The sequence below is a fragment of the Puntigrus tetrazona genome, chromosome 7 (assembly GCF_018831695.1).
Source record: "Puntigrus tetrazona isolate hp1 chromosome 7, ASM1883169v1, whole genome shotgun sequence".
NCBI classification, from domain to species: domain Eukaryota; kingdom Metazoa; phylum Chordata; class Actinopteri; order Cypriniformes; family Cyprinidae; genus Puntigrus; species Puntigrus tetrazona.
This window is the reverse complement of record NC_056705.1, coordinates 11,924,562-11,950,614: the sequence shown is the minus strand read 5'-3', so window position 1 is coordinate 11,950,614 and position 26,053 is coordinate 11,924,562. Positions and strand designations below refer to the sequence as shown.

Below are 26,053 nucleotides of genomic sequence, written 5' to 3'. Positions count from 1 at the left end.
ACTTTTGTATTTGAGTAACAAATGTTTATAGAACCTTTACACTTGCCCATGCAGGCAAATCTCCTCAAACAAATACAAGAATGACAAATTTACTCATTTACTTGTCTTTATTGCCAGTGGATAGCTTGTGATGACATTTTCTGCCGTATATATATATATATATATATATATATATATATATATATATATATATATATATATATATATATATATATATATTTGGTTTATATTTGGTATATTCTGGTTTCTTGATAGTTCCATTAACAAAGCCCTCTCATGGTTTTTTTAAATAGACCAATAAAAATGTATGTATGTATAATGCTGTACGTATTTGAGTAACAAATGTTTACAGCCGGGGTCACCAAAAGTTTCATTCCAAATAATCAAACACACTGGAAGCTAGTAAAGATCTTGCTAGGTATACATGAAACTTCCAGGCAGGTGTGTTGAAGCAAGTCAGAGCTAAGCCCACATGCATCATTGCAAATATGCTGATGACAAAAAAAATGTAAAAGTTAAGCGTACAACAACCAATAGTGTATATGAGATCCTGGTTTGAAATAAGAAGAATACAGTTTAAACAATAATTAAGTCATACGTCATATTTAATATTTTAATAATATATTTAATAAGTCATATTTAATATTTTGTATGTGAATCATTACAAATTTACTACTTGTTCTTTTCATGTTTATTAAGCAATGGAATTATAATTGCATTTTACATTTGCAATGCTTAGCAGTTTGTTGATAGATGATCAAACATAGTTTAAACTGAAAACAAGGTCCATTAGTTAAACATTAAATAATGCATTAACTAACAGTGTGAAATATATTTGTTAAAATATATATTAACATTAATAATACACTTTTTCAGAGTTCATTGTTCAAGCAGAAATTTAATGCATTGTCAGATAGTGTAGTGATTTACCAAGAAAGTTTAAACATTAAATTATATTGAAATGTAATGCAAAAGATAAAAACAAGACTTCATACGCTCCCACAAAACATTTCCAAAACTTAGTACTAATGGTTCTCTAAATGTATGTTTTCTACCTAATCTACTTTAGACCAAAAGAAAGGTCTACACAGTGAATGCTCAATCAGAAAACCTATATCATCACAGTTATCCTTTTTTTAAAAAAAAAAAAAGAAATTAATTAAAAAAAAGACAGAAATCAATGTGTCAGTTATATATTTGATTAACAAATGTTTACATAATAAAGAAAACAAGTGATCTAATCAAATTATAAACACAAACTCCAGATTTTAATTGTAGCCTAATTCTTTACAAGAGTCATGTAATTGTTGTTTAAAAATTTAGCCAACGTAATAAGTAAAGATAATAAGTAAAGAAAAGCTGCGCACAACCCAATAAATATTTGTGGAATGAAGAACATTTATGGCTTCCTGATGCAGACAAAGTTGAGTTTCTCCTCACAGTCTTTGGGTTGCCACACGTTCCTTTCTCCATTCAGAGCTCCACACCGAAGGTTTCTAGCAGGGCACTGGGGTTCCCTCACCAAGCTTTATATTGAAGATTATCACCACTGACCCAAAACCACTGACCGGCCATAAAGCGCAGACCAGTCCACACATACTCTGTCTGGGATGTTAGAGTCTTATTCATCACCCCTTCTGTATTTATTCGAGAACTTAGGATCACCAGGTCAATGTAGTTCTGTCTGCAGTAGTTCAGAGATTCATCCCATGTCTTATTCTGATGCAGCAGAACGGGCTCAAACACCTCCATGCAGTAGAATGGTAAATAATCATGGCACAAAATATTGTGCAATTTAGCAGTACTGCGTCTTACACCGCCACACTGTTCAAAAATAATATTTGGTTCATGATTGTCCCAATAGTCAGTTTTTTGATCCTCACCTCCAGACCAAGTCCAGTTTTCTAGGTTGTTAGAAACCATGTGCAGTCCAACCCAAAAAAATGTTTTGATTTCTGGGTTAGCGGAAAGCTGTTGTGCCTCTTCTTTATTCATAGTAGACAGGTCACCGTAGTGCTCTCTGCAGTATTTCTGAGCATTTTTCCAAATCATAGTTTCTCTCACAAATATGTGTTTTCTGTAGAGACTGAAGTTCAGTCCAAAGAGACTCAATAAAATTAACACAGTGTCTGTAGCCTTCATTTTTGTACAGATGATCCACACCGTGCAACCCTTGTGTGTGCTCAGCAATTAAGTTCTGTTTTTTTTGCATATATAAGAGACAATAAAACAAACATGAAGGCACTGACCAACCTGTGGTCAGACTCTTCAATTATTTGTGTAGCAAATGTCTAAACCAAATGTGCTGCAAAGAAAACGTGAAGCCAATGAGGTGATAATGTGATGAAGATTGTCACATTGAAGTATCACAGCAGAAATAACCTAAATAAATTCAATATGTCTTTTTAAGCATAGCATAGAGTTGATTTTATTGCCACTAGATACTTCCCAGTTCCCTCGCACAGCCGTGGGAAGAGTAACAAACACTGAAAAAGTTGTCTGAGTTCATTGTTCAAGCATAAATTTAATCAATTAATCTTAAATTTAATCTTATGGAATTGTACTTTAATACAAAAGACAAAAACAAGACTTTATATGGTAAAGAGCGTGTGATCCTGGAAACAGAAATCCTCCTTTCTAGGCTGGTTTCCAGGAATTATACCTGCATGGGAGTTACACAAAAATGGTGTGTTATAGCATAAAAGTTTCCACTCCATTGCAGTCTTTATTTTTCTCCTGTGCCCCAAAGTTATACAGAGGGAGAGAAAGAAGAAAAACTCAGGCTAAAAGCCTGTTAATGTTCTATTAATATTTCTTAACTAGCATAGTTTTTTAAAGTAGTTTATTGTAAAAACACCATGCACATCCCATGTAGTGTATTTTTTCCTCATGGACACTATTTTATTCTCCATTGTCCCGTCTGTCAGTCATTGCTTCCTCACAGCCTTTTGTGTTCACTCAGTGTTATTATCATGTTCAGAATGTGAGGCTTTTAGCATTTGAGTAACAAATGTTTACAAAACCCTCACACTTACCCAGGCAGGCAAATCTGCCGATACATTTAAACAAATTGATCTTTTTAAACAAATGGATTTATTTAAAAGAAAACACAAACGCCACCTTTCATTTTCTTCACTTGCATAAATAATGTTTCAAAACGTGGGCTTTCGCAATGTTGCCATAGAAAAATTATTTTTGGTTTTCCAAAAACGGTTCATAAAGGTTATAGTTCACCCAAAAATGAAAATTGGATGTTTATCTGCTTACTCCCAGGGCATCCAAGATTTAGGTGAATGTGTTTCTTTAGTAAGAAGCAAATGAGGATTTTTACCTCTGATTCACAATGTCTGACTGTTTTGAGCAAGTTCAATGGTTTTGTCTGTGTTTGTGAGTGACTTCTGTTATATGACTGACAGACTGCAACAGTTTGAGTTAAAAAGTTTAATTTCTGGCTGAACTATCCCTTTAAAAAAGCCATTATTTTCATATTATGAATAACAGTATATTAATCTAAAGACACTTTTCCACACTAAAGAATCTTTTTTCACCATGAAGAACCTTTTGTCCAGTGGAACGCTCCTGAATGTTGAAGGGTCCTTCATGTAACGTAACACAGAATTTTTCCAGTTCATTATTATTTTCACAAATATGTGCTTCCTGCAGAAACTGAAGTTCAGTCCAAAGAGACTCAAAAAAAATGAACACAGTGACTGTATACTTCATTTCTATACAGATGATCTACACTGTGCAACCAATGTGTGTGCTCAGCAATAAAGGCCTATTTTTATAAAGACATTTTTATAGACATGGCAAAACAAACAGAAAGACACTGACCAACACAGACCTGACTTTCAGGTTCAAGTATTTGTGTAGCAAATGTCAAAACCAAATGTGCTGCAAAGAAAACAAGTTAAATTAAATAAAGCCTTGCTATGAAGAAAGATTGTCACAAATCGAAATATCTCGGCAGATTAAGATATAGCTGTACTTAGCTTCTACAGCTTAGTTTTCTGCTTCAGCTAAAGTTGTCCAGCCAAGAGCAATTAATATTTTTGTTCTGTTAATGCTTAAGTTACTATTTCTTAATTATGAATATATAACCCAAACCCTCACTGATCCACCCCCATGCTTCACCCTGGGTACGCAGCTGTCTGGGTGGTACGTTTCTTTGGGGTTTCTCCACACTCTAACTCTCCCAGATGTGGGAAAGACAGTGAAGGTGGACTCAGAGAACAATACATGTTTCACATTGTCCACAGCCCAAGATTTTTACTGCTGGCACCACTAAATTGCATTGGCACGAGTGACCAAAGGTTTGGCTATAGCAGCCCGGCCATGTATATTGACCCTGTGGAGCTCCCGATGGATAGTTTTGGTGGAAACAGGAGAGTTGAGGTGCACATTTAATTTTGGAAACAATCAGGGTTAGCACCCAGACATCCCTTTCAGACAGCTTCCTTTTGCGTTCACTGTTGGATGTGGTTCATCCTTCTTGGTGGTATGCTGACATTACCCTGGATACCCTGGATGTCACAGATGCACCAGCAAGAAAAGTTCCTTTTTTGAACTCTAATATGTCACCCATACACACACTTACACACACTCAAATAATATATATATATATATATATATATATATATATATATATATATATATATATATATATATATATACAGTATATGACATCCTGTTCCTGATTTAATGCCACTCAAAAAGGATTTAGCTCTTATGAAGCTCAGACAGACACTAAATCTGATCTCTTAGATTATGATCTGTCCTGTAACAGACCCAGTTTCATCTAGAAGACGTTCAGGAGAAGTGTGAAATAAAAATTTAATAGTAAAGTAGTAAAATTTAATAGTAAAGTAATACAATTTAATAGTAAAGTAATAAAAAAAAGCACTGAGCCTCAAAGAAAAGGCTATTTTCTGTATAAGGAAATGATGTGAGGTCTGCTACAGTAGGCGGAGACAATGTAAGCATTTCCTGCAGAGTGATTAAGAGGAAGTGGTTGTTCAGAGCAGACTGAGCTTTGCTGCAGTGAACACCAGCGGACTAACATATGCATTGAGCTTTGCATGTAATTTACTTTATTAATGCCAATAATTTGTTAAATACAAAATACACTACAATTAAGGAAACAGAATAGGCTTAAAACAAGTCTTTTAATTAGTATAAAATGTTTGTATGCATTTACTATTGTTTGTAATTTTTGTACATATTTTATAATCGGAACACACTATGCTTTAGACTAAGTTAAACGGTGGCACGTGTTGTTTGCTTTTGAATGTTTAGATGTGTTTTTCCAACCACAAGGTTTACCCTCTTTCACAGCAACGAAACCACACGGTTTACCAGGCAGTAGTCTCACGAGACACTTCTCTTACTTTAACAAATGCCCCTCCTTCTTCTGCCATGGTTACAAAAAGAACAACATCTAAGGTCTGAAATAATGTGAGAAATAATTGATGTAGAATTGAGGTTTGTGTACATTAACAACATTAGCATTAGCAATGTAACTTATGCCATTGAAATGTAAAATGTTGCTTTGAAAATTTGCTTTCGTATACTTTTTTGCAAGAGGAAAGCGATCGCAATTGTACGTAAAAGTTAAAGCAAAAAGTTAAAAATGTACTGAATCAACTGAGAGATGTTAAAAGCAGGGATGAATTTGATCTATGAATTGCATTTATGCTAAAAAACTTACCTAACATTTAGAAGAACAAAAATACATTCAGGCACTGTACAAAGAAATGTGAGCAACCACTCTTGTTATTTGTTGTTTGCACAGGCTGTAGCTTTGATGAAACTTGCACTTGTGGTTTTGGACTTTGAGCCCAACCTACCGCTCAGTTCGCAGCCACACTGTAAGAATGAAAACAGAAGAGCAGACAAAAAGCACCCAGCATGCACATCTAACATTTCTGTGGGCAGAAGTTTCCATGCCAGCTTAAGTGTAGAGTAAAAACTGTTACGTTGAGAAATATGACGGTTGTCCCTCAAGGTGGAATGTACAACAGATTTCTTTTTTAACAGTAAAAGCATTAAAACACTGCATAAAAATAATGCAAACAAATTAATTACTTATACAAGATTAATTTAATCATTGTTTTAATGCTTACTTTATAAATCCAAAATTAACCCAACTTTTTCCCTTGAACTGCACACATTGCAAACTTTTTTTCTTAATTTTTTTGTACATTTTTTATATATTTCATAACAATACTTATCTGTTAAATTATAGTTGAAACTAAAACACAAAGTGCATGCACATATGCACACATGACCACATGCAACATGTGGATTTACAAGAATGTTGGATGAAAAGGCAGTATCATGTTAAAAAATATAAGACAATGAATCATTTAATCAACCAAACAATAAAAATATCAGTTTTGGAGTTGTATTACATAGTGAGATATGTGGCCAATCATAAATAAAAGTGGCAACAATTGGCTAATTTAATTTGCCTATTCTTTATTATTCAATATCTTGAATATATAATTATTTAATATCTTGAATAAAATTAAATGAGAAATAATTCATTATGAACACATGTATGTGCAATATTCTATCAAATATAAGAATTGTCAAGTTTGATCTCATAGTGACTTTAAGGTCTCTTTCTGAATATCATTGAGATTAGAATCTCCATAATTACGTCTCGACTTAAGTATTGGTCTTATTTTCTGTTACTAGACTGATAACACTGCGGTCACAAATGTATTGTAGACAACTAATGAAGCATTATTTTGTTGAAGCCATGAACTCGGTTGGCATGATTCAGCACCATGGACAAGGGCATGTGGAACGATAACAACACAGCACCCCAGACCTACTTCTTGTGTAAATACAAATAGAAAAAATAAAAAGAAACTTGAAAACAAGTCTGATTAAGCTCTGCTCAACCTACACTGCCTAGTAACCCATCTGCACAGACCAAGCAACTCCTCCTCACATGGAGCCGCTGTGGTCTTAAACACCAGTTAAGGCAAGTTTGTTTTCCTTAAGTTCACTTGAATTAATTTAAAATTAAAAGTAGCAAAAAAGAAACTCAAAGTAAACAAAATATTGTATCTCTAGATTTAGCGTGAAAAATTAAAACATCTATTCATAACTTAAAGTGGTCATTTTAAATTTTTATAACAATGTTGAATTTATTTTTTATTTGTGTGTAATTTTAATTAATTTAAAATTAAAAGTAGCAAAAAAGAAATTCAAAGTAAACTAAAATATTGCATCTCTAGATTTAGTGTGAAATAATAAAACATCTATTCATAGCTTAAAGTGGTCATTTTTAATTTTTAGAACATATTGTTGAATTTATTTTTCATTTGTGTGTTTTCATTATTGGTGTTCACAAGAAGAAGAAACATTTTCATTTGCTCGTGAGAGTTTCACCTTACACCCAAAACACCTACAGCCAATGAAATCTGACTTCGTCGTATGATAATATACGAGAATAACCAATCACGTCTAGGATCGGTTTCCACTTGATTTAGTTACTTCAACTGTGCACCTTACCATCTCTTATTCTTTGTCTGCAAATCAAAGCAAGCATGAGGACAGTTTTATTCCTCGCCTTTGTTTGTAAGTATGATTGATAGCTTGATTTAATCGTTTATTTGATAGAATTATTATGAGACATTAAAACAAGATCCTAAAATGAATTTTAAATGAATCGTTTGTGTAACACATTCACGCCTTTTTCAATTCAGGTTGCATTGGAGCAGAAAACATTCGGCAGCCAAAACGTTTACAGACCTCTAAGCTGGGTGACAATGTCACTATCGAGTGCTACCTACCCAAGAAAGATTATAACAATATAGCGTGGTACAAGCAGGACATGGGTATGCATCTTCAGATCGTTTCAAAAAGTTACATTTACCTGACCAGGGTGGATTTTTCTGATGGATATGATGATGGCCGTTTTAGTGTAACAATAAAAACAGGTATTTATCATTTACACATTTCCTTGACAAAAAAGGAAGATATAGCAACATACTTTTGCGGAGTGATAACTTTAGGAGAGCTGGATTTCGGACCTGGGACATTTTTAATGCTTAACGGTATGTTTAACCTTTCTTCGCGCGTGACGTTCATATTAAAAATAATAAATATTTGCTACATTGAAGCGACTATAAAAGATATAATAGCATAATGACAATGCTTTTTTTTTTTTAAAAATGGCTTATTGTTTTGCTTTAAAGAAGAGCACACCTCAACAATAGTTCTTCAGGAGCCTATTTCGGATGAAATTCACATCGGGGACAACGTTACTATCATGTGTAGAGTGCAAACAGTAGATCAGAAATGCAAAGGAGAACACTATGTTTACTGGTTCAGAGAGGCTGCTGAAGAAACCGGTCCTGGCATCATTTACACCGATGACAGGAAGAAACACGGAGAGATCTATAAGGACGATTGTTCAACTCAAACTTGCATTTACAGCCTCACAAAGAGGAACCTCAGCCTTTCTGATGCTGGTACTTACTACTGTGCTGTACTCGAGTGCGGCCGGATACTGTTTGGGAATGGGACTTCTCTAGAAATCAGCTCAATACTCGGTAAAGTGTTACGGTTTATTGAGTTCAATGCAATTTGTCTAGTAATCATTTTTTTCCTAAAAATGTTAGCGTGACTTTAATGCCTTTTTCCATTATAAATAACAAAATGTTATTAATGACATAACATAAACTGTTTATGTATAGTCTACTACTGCGTCAGTAAAATAGTGATTGCAATTGTATATAACTTAGAACGTAAAAAAATATTTATTTTAATACAACCTTTTTAAACTAAATTGCTTGACTTGCATACGATTTTCTTTTTTTTCATGAAGCTTTTTCATGATTTGTTTTTTATTTATTAGCTTTTTTTTTAATTGCAGATAGCGATTTGACAACAAGCCCTTTGTTTCTCATACTGGTCTTATCAAACACCATTTCTGCGCTAATAATGATTTTGCTCATGGCAGTGCGATGTAAAGACCAAGGCAGCTCATCAGGTATCACATTTTACATTTTTCTATTTAAATCCAATTCTTAGTTTTGTTTGCAAAAAAATATAAAGCATCTTTGAATCTGTTACTTTGTGTCAGCCGACAGATCCCGTTATCAAGAGACATCTGAAGGTGCTCAGGTAAAACCTTGCAAATGATTTATACATGAATTTAGATACAAATTTAATGTCATTTGGATGGTATTTCTGAACACATTAATACCTAACATTGTCAGTTTTTACATTTTTTCAATACCTTTCAATTCTTAAAAAACGTGTGTGAGATTTTGAACAGATGCCTTTCCGGCTGAAATGTTTAAAATGATCTTTCTTTATCAGGTTGGAGATGCAGGTGCCTTGACTTACACATCTGTCAGTTTCAGCTGTAAATCACAGTCCTCTAGAGGTGCTAAACAACACAACATTTCCCAGCATGCTGACGTCTATTCACAGATCAGGTCCTAACAGAGGAACCACTGGAAAACCTAAACATGTTTCCCGTACTTTAAGGATCCAGATGCACCACTGCATAAAGCATGATGAACTAAACAGTGCGTGATAAAAATCTGATTAATTATAAATTATAATACTATAAAATACCAATCATTAAGTCTGCATTCATGCATTCAACGATTAATAAAAAATTGTATTCAAATAATTTGCTTCTGACATTTTCTCCCTGCTTTATCTTTTTTTTAAACACTTTATCTTACACAAATGTTTCTTAGATATTTTACTATTACATTCACTGTAACCAACCAACATATGCATGTGCACAGAATAATAAAAAAAAAAAAAAAAAAACAAGACCTCAATATTTATATTTGCATTTAAATTCACAAACTGACCTCAAAAGAACAAACTTCGAAGTAAAAACTTTGCAGTTCTGCGGGAAAGCGGAGCATTAATTCTACGTTGCTGCATATCATTTTGTGTGTTTGTTAAAGAATGTGACGTCCCTGTGACCATCATATTGCAATGTTCAAAGAAGTTTCCGCACAATAAGAGTGTCAACGGAAAAAAGATGCAAGTACTGGAACAAAACTTAAACGTCACCTTTAAGCAAACTAGCAAAGGAACATTCTGATTGGCTAATACAGTCGTCTAACAAACTTTAAATACATAATCACTATATATATCATTATAAATCAGAACACTATTAAGGTATTTTACTCACTGACATAAAAGGCAGCACCTGTGACTTTGTAGGTCACAGACAATATAATGTAATAGTTGTGGGTGCTTGTAACCTGACCAACAATGCTAAACCAAACTAACGACGGTTCCTCTTGAGGTGAATGGTGATTTTATCCATGGTGGTCTATAAGACACTGCTCAAAGCCTGTCCCCCTTACATCTCTGACATTTCTGATCATGTGAGACACTCTTCACACCCAACGTGTGTAAGTTCATTTCCTCTCTTATCATATAGCATTTGCTTGAGGGTTACAAACATACTTATTATAATATTAACAGGCCTATTTTTTGGTTTCGTCTATAGGTGAAAAAATGAATGCAAATATTTACGAAACGTGTAAAGTTGTAAAATGTGCCGTAGACTTTTATAACATGCACGAACACGAATGCTTCGCTTTTAGCATTGAAAGTTTAAAAGGACCCATACTTTATCAGTGCGCTTGGACTAAACAAATAACGTGTGGGAATTTAAGTCTCCTTTTTGAAGGTAAGCTCACTTCTGCGATTTCAACTAAACAAAGGTTTTATATTACCATTATTTAGCAGAAGTAAAGTGTCATATTCAGATTTAACACTCAATGTGCGTCATTACGAGATTCACCATTAATGTGCATTTTTCCTGTTATTTGTTTCTCGTACATTACTGACATGGCAGCTTATTAATTTGCATAACCAAAATATTTTCCTCATGTTTTAGAGAATCAACTGCAAGCTCAAAACTTGCCTTACCATGGGGTGTTTGTATTCAATACTCTCATTTTGCTCTTGAGTGGAATAATCAACATACTGTTGTGTAAAAGACTGAGAAGACAGAGTGAATTGCATGCAGGTACATTTTAAATATGAAATAAAGAGCTCAGTTGTTTTAACCCCATTATTTCTTTCCACTTACTTGTTTTACTTTCACGGCACTATTAAGCACATTTTAACGTTTCAGAAGTTTCGGACCTGCCTCCACCAGACACAGAGCTTGATTTCAGTACTTCTCTGGTAAGCATTTTGATACTGTAGCTTTTACATCCTTGCAATTCATCTAAAACTTGCATTGCGTTCAAAGAATGCTTTTTATGGGAATTTAACCCATGAGCTTAGCGCTGCTACTCTTTGCTCAACTGATTGAGCGTCAGGAACACAGCAGGTAAAGTTGCTGTGATAAAAGTTGCTTTTTGCGTTCATTGAGCAAATGCATTCCTTTTTTCTCCCCTCACAGAACCAAGATAGTCTGAACCCAAACTACACAACCCTACAGTTTCCTGAAAACAATGCCAGTACAGAGAGTTCAGAGACTGAACCAAGAATAATGAGAAAGGACACAATCTACTCCAGCCTTAAATATCAAATGTCAGCGTCAGACATCACTGACGAAAGTTAAGATATTTCCTATTGTGATAAAACTTCATGCTTTACTATAGAGCAATCCTTAACCTGATACGTCTTTACCCATGCAATATGTACTTTCCTGTTTTCAGTATATTTTACAAAAAATTTTTGTAAACAAAAATTTTAGCTTTTGCTTTGAAGTTTCTGTAGTCTAGTAGCTGCACGCTAGTCCATAGTCCATGAGTAGTATTCAACTGTTATCATTAACACTGAACTTGCTCAATATTACAACTGGTATGCATGCAAACTTGGAATCGTTTATTAATTAATATGCCAATGCTGAAGGGATCAGAACGTAATAATAAAACCCAAAATGTCTGAACTTTCCTTGTTTGCATCTTTAATGTCTTGTAACGGGGTCAGAAGCAAATACGCATTAATGAGCTGTTGAGACTCTTGTACATGCCCACAAGAACCAGAAACTGAGAGAGAAACATCGTGTGGTTGCAAAGACAGGATGGAACACAAAGTGGCCTATTTTTCAAAGTTTCCTAAAGGTTCATTGTTGTAGCATATCGATAAAGAACAAAAACTGGCCACCATAACTTTAAAACTAAATGTAATAATTAAGAGCACATATGCAATGCAAAGTCTGCAAAATATCATTCAGATCAGTTCAGATAATTCAGATTAGGTTAGTCTGTCACTTTTATTCCAGCTAAGTGTGTCTGGCCTGTTTGATAACCTCTTGTTTTTCTGTTTGATTTATTGAATATAAATGTTACAATTGATCTTAAAAATGTACCTTGTTAACTGACAAACATAGACCTGCAAAGGGCATTTCCAACTCAAATTGTTGTAAATTTTACACATACATAAGGCTGATCTATTTTCAAAGCAGACCCTTGGCAAATTTATTTTAGAAGTAAAAAAAAGAAGAAGAAGAAGAAGATGATGATGATGATGAAGAATTATTATTATAAAAAATGTAAACATTACTTTTATTAAGCCATTTGAAAGTAACATAAAAACTAGGTTCTTGAGTTTTTCCATGCATATATAAAGTAGATAGATGAAAAGATTAGGTTTAGAATAGCATTTAATGTTAATTATATACAGCAAACTTTCCACCAGTGGTACTGTGTCAAAATATGCTCTAAAAAAGGGGGCCGTCGGTTAACCAATGAAAGACAACTCTTCCACCTCTGACAACATTTGCCAATCCTCTCAACATTTTCCATTTGGTGGTCGGTCTCTCTCATTCTTCAAAATGAGCAAATGCTAAGAAAATATACATGCAATCATTGCATTCATCCTTGCTTTATGTAGTAGGCAAACAGGCCAAAATTGGAGACAATACAATGTTTTCTTTTGTTTTTCTCAAAAAGATTTTAATCTCATTCAGAAAAGAAGCATAGCCCATAGCCCAATGATTATCATTTTCTAAAAGACTTTGATGGACGACCTTGTGTCCCTTGTGTGGTGTGACAATGGGGAATGGAATTTATCATATTTGACACAATAGAATATAGCAACTTATTCTCTTAACACTCAAAATGTCTATTAGCTCAAGCAAAGCTCAGAAGAATTGCGGTCTAGAATTACTTATGGCAATGAAGATCCTCTTTTTATTATGGCAGCAACATAAACATGCGTTTAAAACTCCACAATGAGGAATAATCTCTGAAATACTACTGTGCCTTTGATGTATATGGAGAAATAATCATTGGCCATGGAACTGACTATCACTGACACTGGTAATATTCAGAGCATTGATTTTATTTAATGTTATTTATAAAGTATATATATATATAAAGTAAGTATATATAAAGTGTATTTATAAAGTTTATAAAAAAACATTATGAATCCAGTCACTCTCATTTTAATGTCTTCAAACATTATTTCAGAAGTAATAATTATTATAATCATCAGACAACATAAAAACAAGACACTGCTCATTCTTATCTATATTTGTTTAAATATTTGTATTAAACTGAATGTTGAATACACAAATCATTCTATCATATTTTGATCTGTTTTGCTTTACAGCTATATTTTGTATGTTTATACAATAATAAATGAATTAATTATTTATTTTTGACGTATTTATAGGCGTTCTGCATCTTCTAAACACTTTGGCATTATTTGAATGTAAATGTAAAGCATACATTCTTGTGATTGTGTCAACCAATAGGTTTTGCTTGGACAAACGTTAAATCAGATGCCCACATCCTAGAAAAATCACCAGAATTTTTTCCTGTACAATATAAATTTTCATTGTCAAGATTCATCCTTTTCGGGTGTTATTGTTGTGTTATTACTGTGTTTTAAGTCAAAAATATGTTTAATATTTGGTTTAATGCATTTATCCATTTTTTTTGGGATGTGTCTGTTACAATCTGTTATCTGCTTTGAAAAATAACAATGTTGTAAAAAAAAGTAAATGCCAGGGTAGTCATGTACTTCTCCCATGAACCGGAAACTGGACAGTTTATTCTAATAAAGAGATATTACGTTACGTAAAAGTAAAAGGTCCAGATTATGTGAATGAATGAATGAAGCGATATGTTACATGTTGCAAATGATCAGAAGCTGATTTCATCAAAAGGCCTCGTCTTTCTTCCGCTTCGACTATCTTAGAGAGCAACGACAGATGGAGAACAGCCATCTTTTGAAATTCTTTTTGAATTCATGCAGTACCAAAAAGTAATAGTGGCGATGATAATCAAAAGAAACAATGTTCTAACAATGGAGAGAATTACAAAAGTCATTATCTGTTCTGTTGAATCAGCGCCTGAAAAAACAGAATGGTGGATATAAGTGGATGTTAACACACCATAAAAGTGCTGCTTTTTTTTTACCAGTTACTTCATGAAGATGAAGAGCATACCTATAATGTCGAGTTTGGTGCCATTCCAAAACAGTATCTCCCCACACGCAGCAACAGCGCAGCTGTAAGTCTCAGAATCAGAAAATGCGAGGTCTTTCTTAGAGAAGCTGTAGACACATCGTTGTATGTTAAAACCAGCTTCAAAGCTCCACTCGCACCGACCAAGACTCGTTCCATGTACGCTGATGAATCCGGGCCGAGATTCTTCTGATTCCTGTATGATCCAGTACACACTGTTGTTTCCTACGCAGTATCGGTTTAAAACTGTGCAGGTAAGACTCACTGAATCTCCAAGATGAGATGGAATTAAATCAGGTTGATTTACAACATTGTAGCTTTTCACCCCTGTATGGAAATATACATTTTTTGTGTGAAAGATATTATAGATACTTCATTCAAACATTGTATTTTGTTTTTAATAGCTTTTAATAAATATTACGTGTAGGGTCACTCTATACACGTACTTTAAGGTTCTTTATTAACATTGATGGTTTCCGTGAAAAACATTAAATATCCATAATGTCACGTATCGCGGGGTTTCTCGGCAGAGAGAAGGGCTCGAGACTCGAAATAAACTTAACAGATTTAATCCAAAACTGGCAAAAATATATACAAAAGGCAGGTAGGCAGAACAAAAACCACACGTAGGGACTTCAGAGACTTCAACGATCGGACAAACGTGAACACAAAACACAAAATACACAAGGAAATTAACTACATTAATGAGACACGGCTACAGACAATAATACAATTAAACACAAAAGGAAGGCAGGGCACAGATAGCACGTGGCTCGAGACAAAAACAATAATAAAGACCAAAGATATGACACATAATCCAAGGTATGTTCTGTGTTACGATAACTGAGACATGGTCGTAGCACTATGTATGAAAGTGTCTGCTAAATTACTAAACTGTTCACTGAAAGGTTCTGGTGGGCACCAAACACGGTTTTCAACAGCATTGCTGCAAAAACTCAATTTTAGACCTTGATGCAACTCAAAATAATTATGTATGAACAACTCAAAATGATTTAAAACAAAAATATATTTTAATTACCTTGAACTATCAACTCTGTCCCTTCGACAAATTCCATTACATTGGAATAAGCGCTTCCACAGTAGTATGTTGCAGAGTCCGAGAGCTGTAAGTTTCTTATCACCAAACGATGCACACCATTCTCATTTTGCACACAGAAACGTGAAATATTCTCAAAATGATGGTAAAACCGGGCTTTGCTGTCATACTTGTATATGGTGGAGATGAGCCTGGGATTCTTTCCATGTTCATGCTTGTACCATGAGAAATGCATTGCCATTTGGCTTTCATAAAAGCAAGACATATTAAAGGTTTCTCCCAGTTTGGCAAACACAAGTGGATTGTTCAGATGCGAGGCAGCAAGGCCTAGACGAAAATATTAAAAGTAACAAACAAAAAAAAACGTTTTGCTTAAATTAATTTAAATACGGTTTAGCTTTGACATATATGACAGTTCAACTCACCTATTAGAAAGAGAAGCAAATATCCAACGTTTATCATATCTGGATGGATTTATCCTGAACTCATAAAAAGCAGGTGAGCAATGTCAAAACGGGCATCACCAGAGATGCAGTGAATGATATGAGCAACCAGTAGGAAGTGTTAATATCAAAAACACCTGTGCCAGATATTTTTTCCACTGATCTATTACTTCAGAGACCATTTCTTAATCTACTATTATTTCTCAGACAAATAATTGCACGAGAGTAACGCCAGCAGCCACCAGCAGTAAATAGAGTTTTATGTCATTTGTAAAATAAGTATGTTTAGCGAAAATATTTTCTAAAAAGAAAAAGACAAAGTCAGTGTGCTAGTTGTGGTTTTCTGCTGGTCATGTGGTAACTTGACCTTCTTAAGTTCTATGTAAGGGAAATCGTGATCCAAAAACTGTGCAGTCATCAAAATTAGATTTTTTTTTTTTTTTTTTTTTTTTTGTGAAGACAACAAACAGTGGCTCACTTAGATGGACCTGATATTAATCAAGAAACTTTTTTTTTAACTGGCTACATTAAAAACATTAACGAAACATGAACTGAACTGAAATCTGTGATGAGTACAATAAAATGCTCTGGTTCTATAGTCTTCTCATCAGCTTCATAGTACAAACCGTGAAAGGCTTATGTAATAGGATGATGTGGACAGTCTCTATGTCCTAAAAAAATATATGAGGGTTCTTTCTGTTGCTTTTTTAATGATTGTAAATAATAATGTAAAATGTAAATATCAAATTTAAGATGAATGACGAAAGACTGAAAATATATATTTTTTCATGAACACATATCACCAGTGTCCAGCTCCAAGAAAACTCCTTAAGAAAACTAAAACATAACATTAGGCATAACATTTAAAAATCCTATTACTGATGTACACTCAGAATTTCAAAATCAGTTTTCTTTCAGTATACACACCTTTACAATTATCACCATCAGCTATAGATAAGACCATTAATATTTAAATATCCTTCAAGAATTCCTCTGGGTTTCTTTTTGCATTGTTGACAGTTTGAAAAAATAAGTTCTGAGGTTTATAAAAATCAGATGGTAAATTAATGTTACCATTAGCGACATCCTCAAGGTCGGAGCTGGTGTTAACTGCCAAACTGCTCAAATGAACGATTGCTGCTCTGCTTGCACAAAGGATCCAAGATAAGCTGTGTGTCCATCACGTATTTTTTACGAAGTGGTTAATTCACGCGACCTCACTCATACGATTTTGTATGATCAGTCTGAAACCCCAGTGACGAGTAAGTTTAGGGGTGGGGTTAGGGGTAGGTAATTCATGCAAATTCATAAGAATTGGCAATTCGCAAAATATCTACAACTTTGCAAAAATCGCATGAATTTGTCAATTGAGCTGACTTCCGCCACGCCTGAATCGGTCACCCTCACTACCTTCAGTTATCTATGAGCAATTTATGTCAACAACAGTCTTCACTTAGCCGATGAAGTTTGCACCAAGTCAACATCTGTCACCTCACAATCAACTCAATGCATTCCAGTTTCTCAAGAATCAGTATGCTGTATGCAGATATGCTGTAAACATGCTGTTTCAGTCCATCAGAAGAGGAGGACTGCCAATATAATGCCCTTCCTGTCTTGCCCAGTGAAGCTATGCCAATGAGTGTTGTCACCTGCCCTTCATGTCTCTGACCTCCTTTGTCTGAGTATCGTCACTTGTCCGTCTCGTTCTCTTCTTGTTCGTCTGAGTATACTCACTGGTTTCTTGTGTTCTCCTCTCCTTTATATTGCCTCCAGGCCCGCTCACTCTATCAGCCACACGGCTAGTCCTGTGCTGTGTCTGTGAGATGTATAGCGTGGAGTGGCTTCACCACATGTTGCTGTCAGGCCACAGCTGTCTACATCTGGTCATCATCAACACAGTCCCTTCTCCTCTCTGGTCTACCGTCATCCAAGGCTGGACTCTATACTCTTTCTCTCAGCCTGCCACGTACTATTACACATATGTGCAATAAAGTTTAATGGGTTGTAGTCAGTATAAACACAGGACAAGTTGAAGAACCAACATAAAAATTTAAATGTTAGATTCCCAACAATAAAAGCCAAAGCTTCCTTTCCTCAAAGCTTAATTCCACTTCCATTAATTTTAACAAATGCATTCCTTTCAATACTTGACGTTAATTAATTTACTATTTTCTTTCTTTCTTTCTTTCTTTCTTTCTTTCTTTCTTTCTTTCTTTCTTTCTTTCTTTTCATTCTGCTATGACTTTCAACAAATAGTCAAATAGTCTGTTTCACACATATATTTGGAAATGCATAACAGAGATATACACGTCGTTTCACACATATTTCATATAACTGCATATACATTTCACTTTGTGTTGCACATGTTTTGTTTTTACTTCTAAGTATGTTTTGTCTTACGTACTGCTTTAAAACAAAAAAAAGTAAAAATAAAATGTATGCATTACCATGATGCATAACGCAGATCCAGGAACAGGAAGTCATACCTACACTTGGTTGCCCATTGCAAAAGATCTGTTTACCACTCATTTGTCATACCACCCTTTTTACCATGAACTTTAGTCAATGATTCACAAGCTAGCATACACACCTTCTGAAGTCAGTCATGGAATTTACTCACATAGCCTATATATATATATATATATATATATATATATATATATATATATATATATATATATATATATATATATATATATATATATATATATGTGTATATGTGTGTGTGTATATGTATATAGACAATATAAACACACACACACACACACACACACATATTACGAATAATGTATAAAATAAAATATATACCAGACAAATACATATTGTACCCATCTCAGTGCAACTGCCCATTTATAAACATGATACATAACACAAACTCAGATATACACACATATTTATGCATGCAGTCGCATGTATTGACAATTGAAAAACAAACATAAAATGTATTATTAAGTTTACTAAGATCACATTTAGGTAATGCTTTCATTTGCTAATCTAATTAATTAAGTAGCAAACATTTTCGGAGCACTGGAACAAAACAACACCAGTTAATCAGTACAGTGCAATGTTTCCATCATCACAGCATATTTTGTATTTGATTATATATATATATATATATATATATATATATATATATATATATATTTTTTTTTTTTTTTTTTAGCATTGCAGCTATATCAGATATAGATCTGACCCTGACTGGCATTTTCATTGATAGGTCTACCATACTTCAGCTGTGCCAAAAGCCACTCCTCCTTATATATAAAACACATCAATATCGCCCACTTAATTTCCTTTTCAGCTCTGTTTTGACTCACTGAAGAAATGTTACATATTTCAGCTGCAGCTTTATTGTTCTTTGGGGCAGGTTAGTTGGGGTTTTTTTTTTACTTTTTATGATTATATATTATTTATATTTATTTATTTATTTATTTTTACTCTTTAAACAGGGAATGGCACAAAATGAGAATGTTGAGACATTTTAATACAGAAAATGTTTTTGTGTGTTTAAATTTTCTTTAATATTTAATGGCTTTCAGGTTTCCTTCAAGATATGTTTTCGATAGCAGCTATACAGGTTCATCCAGGACAAAATGTCACGATGTGGTGTGAACACAATATTTATGTTTCTGGAAATCTGTACTGGTTCAAACAAACAGACGATGAAGTGCCCATTGCTATTGTGTGGATGTTATACACCCAAAGTCTTCAGAAAGTTGAGCCAAATTATTTAAAAAATTTCACAAAAGACCACATGGTTATGAATCTGTTCAGCAAGACCACCAGACTAGTAATTAAGAATGTTAAAGTAACAGATTCTGGATTCTACTTTTGCGGAGAGGCGGGATATTACATGAAATTTGGCGGTGGAACCAGACTTGAAGTGAAAGGTAATCTTTTTGGAGCTCTCTTACTGTGCTCTAATTATTATATACTGTTTACAGTGCTTTTTTCCCATTTTTTTAATAATAGCACGTGTTGATAAACACCACAATTTAAAAACTACAATGGTAAATCATTTATCCTCGCCAACTGATAAATATTACAAAGAAATCTCAAAAAAAGGTATGTGTTTTATTTATTTATATGTTTCACTCTCAATAGTAAAGTTAAATCCAAACGTGTTTTTTATATTAATGTTACAGATTAATCTCTCTAATCAAATTATGGGTAATTATATAATTATATAGTTCTTTGTGAAACCAAAAAAGTTTTATTTAAATCATATCCACTCTTTACAGATCACGAGAAATCATCTACATCTACTGAGGAGTGTTCTGGAGACATCTATTTTAAGCTGACATTTCTATTTGGAGGAATAATTTTTTTCTCATGTATTGTTCCTCTTATTTTTGCAATTATCAGGGAACACAGAAGACAGAAGCATAACAAAGGTAGCCCTTTTAACATTAAAAAATGAATATTTTTAATTCCCTCGTTAAGACCAACTGGTTGTCTTTTTCTCTATACTTTGCGCCAGTCACCAAATGTCAAGAGCAACAGCGAGATGACAAGGTAGGCTCCACAGACTTACATTATATTACTTAATATGTTACAAGGGCTAAATAAAACCACAGACATAGAAAAGCTTCATTTTCTACCAGATCAGAGCTTTTGTTTTTCTTACTTTAGAAAAAAATGTTTATAACTTTGCCGCTTCTATGAGCAATTAATTATTTCGTTTTTTTCTTTCAACAACACATTAAAAGAGTAATAATGTTTTGTTAATTATAAAGATAGTTTGTTTTTCGTGAGCGGTATTACCTATTATCTATGATTCCAGCAACTTTATTTTTAATTCTCTTGCTGTTAAGGATATAGTTGCATTTTCTACTTTTTTGCTGTAGTTTTGGATGCAAAGGAAAATGAAAAATGGTATCCAAATGCTCTAGAATAAAATCGAAGGCATTTGATCACTTCGAGTAGAATCTTGAAACACATGTTTGTACTTCTTTGCAGGAAGATGATTCAGTAGAATATGCTGCAGTGTATTTCTCAAATAAGAGACCCAAAACAGCAGGACGACATACTGAGTATACTACTGCTGTGTACGCTGATGCTACCTGAAACGTGAAACTAACTCAAACATATTATTAATTTATTATTTATGGTTTTTGTTTAACAGCCAGATAGTATCACTATTTCAAGAAATGTAATTCAAAGATCTGCCTTTCCTTTGCATTGCTGTACATAACGGTCATGTTTATTAAAATTGTGTTGCAGTTTAGTTTGACTCCTGATGTAAATTTAATTTGACTTTAGTCCTTGCTTTCAGGTTGCATCTCACTGTGGCTTAAATTGTTACTCATGTTTCTCATGGTCCCAAAAACTAAAAAAAGTTGCTTATTCGCTTTCATACACTTCAAGTCAAATGGTTAAATCTTGTAAATCCATTAAAGCCTGGGCCTTTAGAGAATTAAAAGCAGTAAAATAATTCAGGAATTACCGATCATGCAGTTTAGTTCTTTGTAATGCTGCTTTGGATCAGTTTATTCTCAAATGTAATATGGGTTAACTAATGGGCGCTAAAACAATATATTATTATCAATATATTTGATCAATAATGAGTCTTTTTTATTTTGAACTAGTAGTCGTGCGCTCGTCTGTTGATTGACAGGTCTGTCGTATTTGATGTAAGCATAAGCCACACCCTCATAAGCATAAGCACATTTATTTCCTCATCTTAATTTCCTCGTTGGTTCTAGTCTGATTCAGGACTGCTTTGCAATGGTGCATATAATAATTTCAGCACTGTTGATCTGCGGCACGGGTAAGTTTTACTACACTATAATTACATTATATTTACTGCATTATAATTATAATAAGCTATGCAAGAATACTGAATGATTAATTCGAGCTTGATTAATAAACATTAGGTGTAAGACAGATCTATACAGAGCATTTTTTTGTCATCAATGTTCTAAATGTTAATATGCTGTAAAATGATTTGTTATTCTTTAGGTTTTCTCACAGCTAAAGCATCTCAGTCAACCAATATTACAGCTCAGCCAGGAGATGATGTGACTATTTGGTGTAAACATACCTCAGATATTGGAAATTACATATACTGGTTCAAGCAAAAAAACTGTGCTGTACCTCTAAGCATTGTCTACATGATGTTAACATACAACCTTAGTCATGTAAAAGCAACATATTTAAATGGATTTCGACCAGACCATCTTGTGATGTCTCTAAACAGCAAAAACACATCCCTAAAAATTTTAAATGTGGCTGGTTCTGATTCTGGTCTGTACTACTGTGGTTGGCAAATGTGGAAGATGACTTTTGGGGATGGAACACAGCTAGAGATTAAAGGTAATACTTCTTTCTTAAAAGCGCTTTTGTAGAACATTTTGCAGACTTTATGTACAGTAAAAAATCCTTATTCATCCTTATGATTTCCTAAATACTTCAATGATGTTGTGCGGATAAGATTTGCTAAATGACTCTACATTTTAAGTCTTGATTTGTTGCACAGAGAGGAGAGATACACCACTTCAAACTACAACAGAAAATACAAATAAAGGTGTTTATGATCTGAGTTTCTTTAACACTTTAATATACAATAATACTTTTGGTGGTTTGTTAAAGTAATGTGTGATTTACTTTTTAACAGATCTGAACAAAAGCCCGATTTCTACTAGAGACTGTTCTGAAAGCATCTTTTATAAGCTGACCTTTATTTTTGGAGGCATTATTGTTATTCTCATCATCATTCCACTCATCATGCTCTTCATAAAGATTCAGGACAGAAATACGCAGGAAAAAGGTATCAGTGCATCTATTCGGTTCAAAAGATGTACTTACATTGCTGTATGGATGTGATTTGAAATAAGTGTGAAATAATAAAAAACATATATATTTTTTTAGATTCCGTTTTTGTTGCCGCAGATGTTGATTGCCATGAAACAAACCATCATGAGGTAAGCTAATTGTTATAACAAAAATGTCCATTCCAAATTTCTAACTTTTCCTTTTTCTTTTTTATGCGCAATATGAGAATTTGGCAACATTTTATTTTACAGTTACACATATTAGTTGCTTATTAGCACGCATATTGCTAGAATATTAGCCATTTATTATTGCTAATTAAGCACATAGTAATGCCTTATTCTACATGACATTAGTATAAATCCCTAATAAATCTACCTTACTAATTTAATAATAATAAATTCTTAATTAGCTAATTATTAATATTAAGTCTTACCTAATCTATAATGTATTAACAAACATAATTGTGCAGCTGAAATTAAAGACTGCTTCAACTGATGTTCAAAAACAGTATAAATAAGTCCCTGCTATTGAAAGGAGTTATAATGACAATTGTTCTAAACTATAAAATAACTTTTTCTAATATCAGTGTTTTTTAATATTATGTTTATGTTGAAAATTCTAGTATGTGTTGAAATGGTTGAGAATTCTCTGGAGCAGAATATTGCTCTGTCTTAAGGATATTTAATATGGTTATTTTTTTAAGTAAAAATAGGGCAAATAATGTGATAAAGTCAAGCTTGGGTAAAAGTGACTATAACCTGTCCCCGACATCAGAATTAGTCATTAATTATAATTGTAACAGAAGATAATGTATTAGTATACTATTAAATTATTTCCATTTGTGTGTGTGTGTGTGTTCTCTGTTTTGCTTATATAGTTTTCATTACATATATTAGTTAAAATGAATTAAAGTAATTTTTAATCTGTTGCAGGAGCCTCATCCAACAGTGTACGCCGCTCTAAAATTCTCAAAACACAACTACAGAAGATCAGCTAGAAAATCAGAGCATGAAGATGTTGTGTATTCTGCTAAATAGTCCAACAATGGCACATAGTCAAATAGAGTAGCTTACTGTAATGTTTCAAAGCCATATGTTCATCAAGACTCTAATATTTATACCATATTGCTAATGCCATACATCTAAAGCGCATGTGAGCTCTGCAATGTTTAGTATTTTCAATGAAATAAAAGTTGCAAAAATCAAATGCATTTGGAAGTGTAATTTATATATGTTCATGTTCTCTGTAAATAAGACATACATAGGCCCTCTCTCAAGATGCAGGGGTTGCGAATGATCTCATTTCCTATAAAGACCCTGACAGGAAGAAGCTGTTTGGTGTAGAATGAGACATGCTGAGGGGAACTTGAGCGGAAAAAATTACAAAGCAGTAAATATACAAAACATAGCTGTACAAATTATTACAATTATTATCCACCATGCACACATTTCCGAAATATATATTATATTATATTATATTATATTATATTATATTATATTATATTATATTATATTTTGTGAGCAGCAGCAGTATGGCCTGACTATTATGAATATACAAATTAGAGAAAATGCACATTATTTAAATACTTAAATACTACTTTAAATGTGCATAAACTATGTTTTCAAAAAAACACACACACACACACACACACACACACACACACACACATAGCGTGTGCACCTGGTAGAGCGCAAAGAGCATCAGTCTGAATGTTTTCCACCCACCAGACTGACCCCCGACTCATCTCTCAACCACACAAACACCATCACACTGCAAGACTTTCACATGACTTTCCATAACCACAGACAAAATACCCCTTGCTTTTAAGTGAGGTGTTAAGTCACAGACAATAACTTAAAATAACAACAACACACTTTCATTTTAAAACTGCAATGAAAACAAACTTCAAACTTAATATATATATTAAATATTAATATCATTTTTTATTCCTAAGTTTCCGCATTTTAATGTTTATCAATTTTTAAATCAATCAATCAATCATTTTTATTTATATATCACTTTTAACAAGACAGATTGTATCAAAGCACTGAACAGTATAAAGTAGAAGAATGCAATGATAGGGATCTATAATGACAAGATTGAACAAATTATGGTATTGATGGCATTAATAAAAGAGAAGTGCACTTAAAAACTGAATTCATGTTTTGCTGTCTTTCAAAACACTGTTGTGGGCAGCAGCTGCATTTTCTTAAACTGTTGTCTTTTTTATTTTGGGGAAAAAAAATAAATACGAACAAATGATAGAAATGAATGAATGCGCTTTTCAAAAACAGTTTTTCCCCAGCCATGCTCGTTTATGAAATCTAAAAATTTACTAATGTTTAATATGATCTGTAGAAAACAAAATGAAAAAAGACTGGTGATATTGTACCGGGACATTATCCATTTAGTTTACATACATGTTCTTTTACCCCTAAAAGACAGCACAATGCAACATGTAATTCAAAATACACGTAAAAGACCTGTGAAAAAATGACCGAAAAAGATCTAATATAACAAAATGCCTTATGTTTAGTATAGTCTTTTAAAGTCCGCTCTCTCAATGCAATTATATCACAATGCAAGGTTAAAGTGTGCAACTGCATGCCGACCACGTGTTAGTTCCTTTCACACATTCACTAATGGTTTCAGAAACAGACTTATGAATATGTGTAAGACTATGTATTTGTTGCACAGCGCTCTGGTTGCGGTCAGGTATTGTTTCTGAAAGCAATAGAATAAACAAGCGGCCTTAAGCGCGCTCAGATCTCTGTGGGTAAAAGTTTCCACATCATCTTATTCCAGTGAAACACAAGCATGCAGACAGCTATGATCTATATTTAGAGTTTCTCCTCCAGCATTACCAAGCAAACCTCCATAAATAGTAATTATTGGCTATAATGCAACTCTGCAATATACTGAATCAACTTTTTTTTTTCAGTGGTTCAAAATTCAAAAGTTTATTCCATATACCATATTGCTCAAAGAAAATACGTTGCCCATTTGTAATATTAAATGTAATATTCATTTGCTTTCAACTAATGTCCAAAATCACATGACCTACAGGAGAGATGTCCAAACCTGTTCTTGGAGGGCTGGTATCCTGCAGCGATTAGCTCTAATCAGCTTTAACACACTTGCTTGGAAGTTTCCATGCTGTCTTTAGAGGATGCGTTTCAAGATAGGAAGGCATCACATCCAAATCCAATTTTTGAAGGTAGCACAGATGCATCCCTCACTGCCTTTGATGACGGTTTAGCTAAAGAGACTTCTGAAAGTCTGAAAAGTTGCGGTTGGTGGTCAGATTGTGAGTAAATGTATGTTTTCGACCAACTTTTTCCACTTCAGTTGTGT

General features: G+C 33.6%; 3 protein-coding genes and 1 gene segment (V, D, J or C); 3 read left to right on the top strand and 1 right to left on the bottom strand.

Annotated features, from left to right (window-relative positions):
- The first annotated feature begins 7,374 nt into the window (after window positions 1-7,374).
- nitr8 (novel immune-type receptor 8) lies at window positions 7,375-9,665 on the top strand. Of its 3 annotated transcripts, XM_043244064.1 has the most exons (7): window positions 7,375-7,590; window positions 7,719-8,069; window positions 8,211-8,567; window positions 8,891-9,007; window positions 9,101-9,141; window positions 9,340-9,352; window positions 9,454-9,665. In XM_043244064.1, the coding sequence occupies exons 1-7, from the start codon at window positions 7,560-7,562 to the stop codon at window positions 9,507-9,509; spliced, it is 966 nt and encodes a 321-aa protein (XP_043099999.1). In that variant the 5' UTR covers window positions 7,375-7,559; the 3' UTR covers window positions 9,510-9,665. The 3 variants fall into 3 exon arrangements, with proteins under 3 accessions (XP_043099999.1, XP_043099998.1, XP_043099997.1); XM_043244063.1 differs by having other exon boundaries at window positions 7,379-7,590; window positions 8,214-8,567; window positions 9,340-9,612; XM_043244062.1 differs by having other exon boundaries at window positions 7,381-7,590; window positions 9,340-9,606.
- Window positions 9,666-14,153: 4,488 nt separating this feature from the next.
- Window positions 14,154-15,944, bottom strand: nitr9 (novel immune-type receptor 9). The gene is made up of 5 exons (XM_043243154.1): window positions 15,908-15,944; window positions 15,653-15,809; window positions 15,465-15,559; window positions 14,408-14,752; window positions 14,154-14,311 (listed from the first exon to the last, which is right to left on the bottom strand). Exons 1-5 carry the CDS (start codon window positions 15,942-15,944, stop codon window positions 14,154-14,156), a joined length of 792 nt encoding a protein of 263 aa, XP_043099089.1.
- Window positions 15,945-19,227: 3,283 nt separating this feature from the next.
- LOC122347839 lies at window positions 19,228-21,152 on the top strand. The segment is given in 5 exon segments: window positions 19,228-19,292; window positions 19,465-19,815; window positions 20,291-20,319; window positions 20,406-20,440; window positions 20,885-21,152. Coding segments are annotated over 5 exon segments (474 nt in total).
- A 140-nt stretch (window positions 21,153-21,292) lies between these two features.
- Window positions 21,293-23,909, top strand: LOC122347841. Its single transcript, XM_043243094.1, has 6 exons — window positions 21,293-21,695; window positions 21,887-22,240; window positions 22,404-22,451; window positions 22,542-22,694; window positions 22,796-22,848; window positions 23,632-23,909. Exons 1-6 carry the CDS (start codon window positions 21,653-21,655, stop codon window positions 23,734-23,736), a joined length of 756 nt encoding a protein of 251 aa, XP_043099029.1. The 5' UTR covers window positions 21,293-21,652; the 3' UTR covers window positions 23,737-23,909.
- Window positions 23,910-26,053: the final 2,144 nt, after the last annotated feature.

Bases quoted from the DNA above. Each gene is read 5' to 3' on its own strand.
- LOC122347841 (XM_043243094.1), top strand. From the start codon at position 21,653: ATGGTGCATATAATAATTTCAGCACTGTTGATCTGCGGCACGG. The intron at 21,696-21,886 runs GTAAGTTTTACT...GTTATTCTTTAG, and splicing joins ACTGTTGATCTGCGGCACGG to GTTTTCTCACAGCTAAAGCA. The intron at 22,241-22,403 runs GTAATACTTCTT...TTTGTTGCACAG, and splicing joins AACACAGCTAGAGATTAAAG to AGAGGAGAGATACACCACTT.
- nitr9 (XM_043243154.1), bottom strand. From the start codon at position 15,944: ATGATAAACGTTGGATATTTGCTTCTCTTTCTAATAG. The intron at 15,810-15,907 runs GTGAGTTGAACT...ATTTTCGTCTAG, and splicing joins TTTGCTTCTCTTTCTAATAG to GCCTTGCTGCCTCGCATCTG. The intron at 14,753-15,464 runs GTAATTAAAATA...ATTTCCATACAG, and splicing joins GACAGAGTTGATAGTTCAAG to GGGTGAAAAGCTACAATGTT.
- nitr8 (XM_043244062.1), top strand. From the start codon at position 7,560: ATGAGGACAGTTTTATTCCTCGCCTTTGTTT. The intron at 9,008-9,100 runs GTATCACATTTT...ACTTTGTGTCAG, and splicing joins AGACCAAGGCAGCTCATCAG to CCGACAGATCCCGTTATCAA. The intron at 9,142-9,339 runs GTAAAACCTTGC...TTTCTTTATCAG, and splicing joins AGACATCTGAAGGTGCTCAG to GTTGGAGATGCAGGTGCCTT.